General features: G+C 40.2%; 2 protein-coding genes across 2 annotated transcripts; one reads left to right on the plus strand and one right to left on the minus strand.

The window, feature by feature from the left end:
• Window positions 1-382: 382 nt before the first annotated feature.
• LOC307170906 (uncharacterized protein) lies at window positions 383-1,647 on the plus strand (the record flags this gene model as incomplete). Its single annotated transcript, XM_079892215.1, has 4 exons — window positions 383-631; window positions 772-894; window positions 989-1,051; window positions 1,158-1,647. 4 exons carry the CDS (start codon window positions 383-385, stop codon window positions 1,272-1,274), a joined length of 552 nt encoding a protein of 183 aa, XP_079748341.1. The 3' UTR covers window positions 1,275-1,647.
• A 2,623-nt stretch (window positions 1,648-4,270) lies between these two features.
• rtn4rl2b (reticulon 4 receptor-like 2b) lies at window positions 4,271-8,918 on the minus strand. The gene is made up of 3 exons (XM_079892775.1): window positions 8,756-8,918; window positions 7,170-7,396; window positions 4,271-6,410 (listed from the first exon to the last, which is right to left on the minus strand). Exons 1-3 carry the CDS (start codon window positions 8,811-8,813, stop codon window positions 5,331-5,333), a joined length of 1,365 nt encoding a protein of 454 aa, XP_079748901.1. The 5' UTR covers window positions 8,814-8,918; the 3' UTR covers window positions 4,271-5,330.
• Window positions 8,919-9,324: the final 406 nt, after the last annotated feature.

The raw sequence follows: 9,324 nt of genomic DNA on the forward strand, positions 1-9,324 counted from the left end.
CTCTGTTTCTCGATGGTGTGCACGTATCAGAAGTGTCATTGTATGGCTGAAGAGATCTTCAATGGCCAAGACTGTTTTGCAAGAGAAGCAACATCTCCTTAGTAAGTCATTTAATATTATTAAATAATGAGTTTTATTTTATTATTATTTTATATTATTAAGTTTTATTAATTGTTTTTCAGACCTGCCACAGCATACAGTAATCCTGGACATCAGAACTCGCTGGAATTCACTCTATCTAATGATGGACAGATTTCTTGAGCAATATCCTGTCATCCAAGCAGCTTCCATGGACCCAAGGCTGAGAGGCTCGATGGAGAGGGACATGAATGTGAAGATCTAATTAATTGTATAATGGACAATTTATTAGATGCAAGATTTAATGTTTGCAAATTTCAGATTGGAACGCATCACTGACGAAGACCTCAAAAAGCCAGAGGAGTTTACAAAGCTCATGAATGTAATGTACGCTTCCACTCTATGTGTATCGAGTAACAGTACTCCAACCTGTGGCCAAGTCCTTCCTATCCTCCAGAAACTTGAAGAACACTTTCAAGTTCAAGAGAATGACACACTCTTTGTGGCTGGAATCAAGAAAAAGGTTTGGGAAGATCTGTCCAAGCGGTACCAGGTACAGCAGACAGTAAAATACACTACCCAACTACCACTTATAATCATGATAATCATGAAATACCAAGTACAGATTACTACTTAGTGCTTCAGTACCGTTTACAGATTACTTGTTTTGAATTTATTATCTTTATCTTAAAGAATGAGGACATCAGGCACTTCCTTGAAGAGGCTACAGTGATGGATCCACGCTTCAAAAATAAGCAACTTGCAGACAACATTTGGGAGAGGGTGAAACTGGCTGCAGTAATGGCACAAAACAAGGTATTGTTGTTTTCTTTCACACAAACACACATACACACACAGGAAACAATGTATACTGTGAATATCTGCTTCTAATGCAAAGCTCTCTCTAAAGGAGGTGTCAGAAGAGCAGGAAAGAGAAAAAGGCCATGAGCAAGAACAGGACAACACTTCAAAGGTGAATGCAAACTCACAATGATAAAGACACATTGTCTGGTGTTGTTGACAAGGATATATATTGTTCATATTACTGACTAACTAACACTAATCTTCTTGCTTTTTAGGAAGTGCCTTGCAAGAAAGTAAAAAAGTGTCCATTAGCAGTTCTGTTTGAAAAGGAGGATAAAGCTCTGCAGGGGATTGTGCTTCCACATGCTACTGGCAGTGACTTTGTCAGTTGATGAGAGAGTTGACAGAACTTCTTTTCTACAAAGACATGTCCTCAATCCCCACCTATGAAGACCCTGCTGTTTGGTGGTGGGAGAAGAGAGAGGCATTGCCTGTTCTGTTTCACCTGTCTGAATCATACATGTCAGTCCAAGCATCTTCTACTCCTTCAGAGAGGGTATTCTCCACTGCTGGAGACACAATAAGCCAGGAGAGGTCCTGAATTCTCCCAGAGAAAGCAGACATGTTGATTTTCCTTCAGAAAAATTGTTAATTTTTTTTGTTGCAAAAATCGCTAAATACTGTAATATATGTTGATTTTTTTTTGTTGACATTGCCAACCTGTAAATTCATTTGACAGTAAGTAATAAACACAAAAAGGATTGTTTGAGTTGAGTATTATGCATTTTTCCTTACCACTATTTATTCATTAGTTGTTAAATAATTTTAATGGAACCGGAATCGTTAGGCGGAACCGGAACCGGAAAATTTCTTACGATTCCCAACCCTATTCATTAGTGTACACTCCTTCTGATATATAAATTCACTAGTGTACACTCCTTCTGATATATAAATTCACTAGTGTACACTCCTTCTGATATATAAATTCACTAGTGTACACTTCTGCTGATATATATTCACTAGTGTACACTTCTGCTGATATATTCATTAGTGTACACTCCTTCTGATATATATATTCACTAGTGTACACTCCTTCTGATATATATATATACACTAGTGTACACTCCTTCTGATATATATTCACTAGTGTACACTCCTTGTGATATATATTCACTAGTGTACACTCCATCTGATATATATATATATATATATATATATATATACACTAGTGTACACTACATCTGATACACTAATATGTACACTCTGTCTGAAGCTCTGTATGTACACTCTGTCTGTGATACATATCCACTAGTGTACACTCCTTCTGATACATTCACTAATATTGTAGCATGGTTCGTTACTCCAATATGGCCTTGTCTCCAGTAACATAATATTATTTGTGGTTCAAACTTTATCTTTTTTTAGTCTCTCCCCACATTCTGTTCGCTCCCTAAATTAACAGTGCTAATGATCTCGCAGATGGACCATTTAAACTCATGCACACACTTGTACTCTCTCAGGCATGACACACGACTGATGATGCACGTCACAGCTACGCCAACACGCGTCCATGCAAACAGAACCATCTGGATGGAGTGTATGAGGGGATGATGAGATTTAGGAAACGAGAGATGAATGAATGGCTGGCTCATGAATGCCTGATTGACACACAAGACAGCAGAACAATGCCGAACACAAAGCCTAGAACAAACAGCACACTGTGAGAGAATGAAGCAAGTGCGTCTTTGGTGAAGAAACTTCCGGTTGAGAGTTTGTATACACACAAATGGTCATAGGAAAGATCTCATTATAACCTCCATTGTTACACCTAGACAGTAATTAGATGGAGAATTTGCCCAAGCTCCTGTATCTCCAAAGTGTCTCCTTGTGATGGTCAAACATATTTCAATATAATATATAATCTGCTATCTACATGATCATACAATTATTATTTCAGTTCTTTCTCAATTGTTTACTTCAGTTGAAAATGGTGTTGTGTTAACGGCCCATAAATTAATACCTATTGATTTTTACGACGGAAATGAATCAAGGATGAACATACTTATACTGGACAATAAATTTATTCTAGATCTGCTGTACAGCAGAAACAAACTTTGTTGCATTAATTTCCTGTTTTCACTGAAAGCTGCTTTAAAACAATCTTGAATTTTTGATCAAGTACATAACCAGCCAGTGTTCAAAACTCTCTGCTTGCCTTAGCTCGATTCTAAACAGTAAGCTTGTAATAATGTTTTTAATTCAAGTGGTACTGGTGGAAATTCGAGCATGTCTTTGTGTCATTACGTCACATCTGTCCACATAAAGAAGAGTCTCGGCTAGTAGGCTATGAGTGTGAGGATGCTGGAGGTGGAGATGTACAGCCTTTTCTCACAGCACTTGATATAATTATAATTAAACTTATCAATTTGATGGCGGATCCAGAAAGGTTCAAATGACAATCACCAACTGGAGATTCACCCGTTGTAAAATGCGAAAGACTTCAGACTTCGAAGAAAAAAAGAGACTGTGACCGGCCCATGCGAAAACAAGGATAATATCGGGAGGGCATTAAATGTAGTCACGCAATGCTGATGTTGTTAACATTAACAATTTGAGAACAAAGTATAATTTGCACAGTTTGACGTGATATGATAAGCGATCGTTAGATTTAATCAGCGTGATTTACTGCAATTCTTTTTTCCCCTTAGTTGGTCAGAACTAAAGTGGATGTTACTTGTTCTGATGACATTTTCTGGTGAAAATTATGTTGTTCATACTTCCAAAAAGTAGAATCTGTGATTGCGAATGGCAGGATCGGTGACTGACAGCCGCACATTCTCTTCAAAACATTGGATTCATCCGCTCTGTGCCGTGCCGAGGCACAACCCACGTAAAGTTGATCATTCCGTGAATAACTGCAATTGCAGATTTCGAACAGAGATGGCGACAAAGAGGAACAACTATGGACTGCAGCTCTGAATGAGCTGTGAAAGAGCAAACTCTGAGCAATGCACTTAGTGTCCAGGGGTTTTAGTGTATACTTGTTTTGTTGAGGGGGGTTATCTAATGACATATCAGGTGAGAAATTCTAGATGATAGAAAAATGTTTGTTTCAAGTTATATATCAATGTTAGATTGTGTTTATTATTTAACTAAAACAATTCTTACATGCATACTGGCAGCTAACTGAATACTTGGGATTTACATTTGTGTGTGTGTGTGTGTGTGTGTGTGTGTGTGTATGGCCATTTTACAATTTTGCCATTTTAACAATGGGGGAAGATTTAAAAATCACATGTATCACTTCTCCATCACCATCTTGCTTAAAAACAAACACACACACACACACACACACACCAAATACTGCAACAAGAGATCACTCAGTAATATGGCAAAGATAATGAATATTTATTCATTGATTTTTATTTACAGGTTTTTTAAGACAAAGCATGATTGTGTTTGACATTTTGTTCAGTAAACATCTGAACTCGTGCTCACAGAAAGAGATATCTTACACAGGTAAAACACAGATCTCTCACCTCAAGTGGTTCCTGAGTTCTTCAGGCTGAATTAAACATTGACTTCCTGCTCTAACTTCACCTGATATCCAAAGTACCTGGCACAACTCAGATTAACTAACACAACCTAAAGTACTTGACACAGTTTTAACACGTGAAAAAAACATTAGTGACGGTCTCTGTCAGTCCATTCTTCCATTAGCTCATCTTTTAATCATATCATTTACAATGGCCCCAAAAATATTGACCGTAACCAGTCCAAAAAATATCAGTGCATTATATAATAAAATATCAAAACTAGTGGCATATGAATGTATCCAATTAGAATATCTCTATTGTTTTATCATTTTATAATCGTTTTATAATTGTGAAATGTTTTATTTTCTTGAAATGTAGTCATTTTAAGTGTAGCTTAAGTAGTTTAAAACAGTCTTTTGCAGCCACTGAATGTGATGATGTATCTGGTGTGGTACCCAACAATCACTCAAAAGACTAAGAGATCTACTGACTAGCATGTTCAGGCTCCTGTTGGAAAAGTCTTTGAGTATATTTATGTTCCTATTTACACGATGATATGATGTTCATTGATACTTTACGTAGTCTCATTTGCTGGTATGAGAGTTTTCCTCTCTGTCTAGAGACTTCCCTCATTGACCTCTAGTTTCATTTTCCACATGACTCCCTATATTCCTCTTTACTCGTCTCCTTGTCCTATGTTCTCTTATTCTAGAGAAGAACATGACTTGAGTAATGCTGCCTGCATGCAGTAGCCCTGTCTCTGTTCTACCGTATGTTGTGTTTCATGTGTTGTTATATTCAGTCTTGTCACCCTTTTCTGCATGGCTGCTTCTATGCATTAATCAGCATGAGCCGATCGCAGGAGAAAGGTAGTGGAGCATAACAAAAGAGGAAGAGGAGGAGAAGGAAAGCTCAGCCAAAGAGCAGATGGAAAGAGAGAGTCAGTGCTGTGAGCGAGAGGAAGGACAGAAGTGAAGCCGAAGAGGAAGACGGGAGAACGGGAAAGTCGTAACCGGGTGGGCATTCGAGCTCGAAACAGGGGACTGAGGCTGCGTCCTCATTGCCGTAGTTTGCCCAGTACTCTTCGGGCTCCAGCTTGGGCAAAGCAGCCTCCTCCACTGTGAGATCATACTTGGAGGAAAAGGAGGGTGATGAAGATGAGGGATGCTTGACTGGAAAGGCCTTCAGGGTCTCGCTGCTCTTGTGAAAGTGGCTCTTGGAGGATGAGGCCGGCTTGTTCTTGGAGAACCACCAGCGGGTCTTGGTGCTGAAGGTGGTGGTTGTAGTGCCAGCCATGGATCCTGGGTCCGGCAACGGGCAGAGCGCGAAGTCCATCTCCCGCAGGAATCTCAGGTCCTGGCCTTTCCGAGGGGCTGGTGAAGAGCAGGTTACGTCTGAGCTGGAGATCCGAGATTTGCGGAACCACTCCCAGAGCGACCTGGCTTCACATCCGCAGGTCCAGGGGTTGGCATTGAGTCTGAGGAACTGCACCGAGGACGTATCCTTCAACACCTGACCCGGCAGCTCCTGCAGAGTGTTGTTGAAGAGATAGAGGATGGTCAATCGGCCCAGGTCCCGGAAGGCTCGTCGGTGGACCTGCCGGATGCGGTTGTCGTGCAGCAGCAGCCGGTCGAGATTCACCAGGCCGCGGAAGGCGTTCTCAGAGAGGACGCGGATGCGATTGCCGTGCAGGAACAGGTGTGTGAGGTTGACCAGGTCGGAGAAGAGCCCGTCGGGGAGGTGTGTCAGCTGGTTCTCCTGCAGGTAGAGGAACTGCAGGCTGTAGAGCTTGAGGAAGAGGTCGGCGGGCAGCTCGGTCAGGTGGCAGCGGTGCATGTGGAGGCTCTGCAAGCGCTCCAGACCCCTGAACGCCCCGCCGTCCAGCCTGCGCAGGGAAGGGTTATCACTCAAATCCAGTTCCTCTAGGACACGCAGATTGCTGAAGGCACCTGCTTCGATCCATGTGATGTTATTGGAGTATAGCCATAGGACCTGCGGATTCAGAAGGTAAAGATTAATCTCTGCTCTATCTTCACACAATAAACTTAATGAAGTTTACGTAAGCAATAAGGTCCTCGAGGCTGTGCTGTATGGTGAATAAGTCACGGCTGAAGGGCGTTGTTAGACTCGACGCGAAGCGGAGTCAGCCGTGACTTATTCACCATCCAGCACAGCCTCGAGTACCTTATTGCTTTTATAAAACGGTTACCACACAATACAAATATTAAAGCTGAAAAATATGTATCAATGCAACTTGCATGAAGTAAAATCACTAAAAGCCTTCCTTCTGCTGGAAATAATAGTCCCTGACCGTGAACAGCAACAGAAGTTACATTATGACAGCAAACACTGTCTTTATGAGTGAGTCAGTCAGTAGAGAAGACTTTTATATTGAAAGGACTTAAACTTGTGAACACGGAGAAGGAAGACTTGACTGATAAATGACTAGCGTGTCACAGGAAAACCCTTAGCCTAGCTGTTAAAAGGACAAGATATCGCAGCGGACATTCAAACAGAATTTTTATTACGAATATAATACTGACCTGACGGAAAATGCTAAATCTACTGTAAATGCAGGTACTTTCGCTTACTCGATCTCTCACCATACTCTACTCTATAAGCTTATATGAACAATATCAATGAGAACAAACATATGTTACGTTGCTAAGAGTGGTTGCTAAGGGTTTTTTGAAGTGATACATAGAACCGTTGGGTGAACTAACCATTTTATAAACATAAATATGTCCTCACCTGTGTTTCGAAGCCAAAGGAGTCGGCTCTGAGCTCGGCGATACGGTTGTTCTGCAAGAAGACGCGCTGGGAGTCGTAGGGCACACCGGTGGGAACAGCGGTGTAGTTCTGAGACTGACAGCTCACAGTCATGGGCGTATGGTAGCACACACACAGCCTGGGACACGCCTGACCCGGTGCACAGCGACATGCCAACAGCCATACCACCAACCACAGAGACAAACCACCTGTGGAGAGAGAAGAGCATAGACTTAACATGAGGTTCATGTTCGCTTGTGAGAAGAAGCTGTTCTACAGTTACTGAAAGTTCTGGAGTGATGCAGACATGAAGAAACACTTTGTCATTTGTCATGCTGGATTAAACATGACCTGACAGATGCTATTTGAGGTATCATTGCTCGGTTAACTAGCCAAAATTTGATATCCACATATGTCCTGCTTGACAAAAGCAGTTCTGTCCAGTCGGAGACTCAAACATGACAGGACAGTTTGCATGAAACAAAAAGCTTGGATTCACTTCAGGTTTGTGAAACCGAACCCAATTCAATTACTGCAGCTTATGAATATTTAAGAGGGGAGCTCACGGTGTCCGGTAACTCTACACAATAACATGGCGCTTACAGACACGCACAGCGTGAATTAATTATACTGCGTGCATTCATGTGACCAGCACAAGATTTTCCTATTAGTTGACCCATGACCTGGTCACTCCACATCTCTTCTAGAACGAGGTGTACTAATTCACTACACAGCACTAATGTGGAAAATGTAACTGTGTACCATTTGTGCATAATTATACCTGCTTTTTAACAGTTACTTTATCATTTTCCCATTGTAAACAAATTATTATTATTATGTTAAATGTATCCTGACTGCATCAAAAGTATTCATAAAAATGTGTTTTACTCAGGAATTCTGTTATATATTTTATAAAATATAATTACAAAATATAAAATATACAAAACAATACAAATTGATTTATTTAATTTAATTTGATTTATTTATATTAAATGTATTGGTAACAATTTACAATAAGGTTCATTAGTTAACATTAGTTCTTGTATTAACTAACATAAACTAACAATGAGCAATGCATTTGTTACAGTAATTATTAATCTTTTGTTAATGTTAGTTAATAAAAAAAACAGCTGTTCATTGTTCATGTTAGTTCACAGTGCATTAACTAATGTTAACAAACCTTTGATTTTAATAAGGTATTAGTTAATGTTGAAATTAATATTATCTAAGATTAATAAATGCTGTATAAATCTTGTTCATTCTTAGTTCATGTTAACTACGGTAGTTAACTAATGTTAACTAATAAACCTTATTGTAAAGTGTTAACAATTTATCTGTAACGTAAAATTCACAATAGTCTGTAAAGTTAGATACAATTGAATGTCTTTAAATATGCTTATCAAACATAAGCATTGACAATAATTAGTGTTTTCAGCTTGTAAGCTTCAAAATGTAACCATAAAAATGCAACATGTAGGCTATACAATAAATTGCTGTCATTATACATCCAATAAAATGATGCATAATCATTAAACATTGATAATTACAGTACAAATGTTGGTACTTACTCTTGAAGGTAAGAGTGTTGGAGGCGCGAGCGCTTCGCTTAGTCGCACGAGTTTCCATCCCAAAATCCAAACCGAGAGCGAGTTAGTGTGCGCGTGCTGCTATCTGCTCTGCCGGTCAGCTCTGGTGCTCTGGTGCTCGTGCTGCTCGTGCTCGACTGCGACTGAGGAGAGACGCTCACCGGACGCGTTTATAGTCCAGCACGGGCTGCCCACGGACGCGGGAGACACGGAAACTCTCGTGCGTAACGCGCGCGCGCGCGGGCGGGCTCGGGGGTGGGGGGAGGAAACCGGAGCGTGTGTCTGAGTGAGTGTGTTGAGGGGGATGACTAAATAACTTTAACTGGTGTTTTACATAAATGACTGTATTCTCTAGAGTCCTATTAGTAAACAACAGGCTAGAATTCTTCTACAGCCTCATTTGTGAAATCAGTGTGTAGGCTTACAGATAAGGTTAACGGAGGAAAACGTGCAGTATACTTTTAAAAAGGCCTACACAAGTATAGATTGTATTATATTGTATTATAGATTATAATCAAAGATTATAATATTAACTAATACAGGTATGACAA

The sequence above is a fragment of the Squalius cephalus genome, assembly GCF_949319135.1.
Source record: "Squalius cephalus genome assembly, chromosome: 14".
Taxonomy (NCBI): Eukaryota; Metazoa; Chordata; class Actinopteri; order Cypriniformes; family Leuciscidae; genus Squalius; species Squalius cephalus.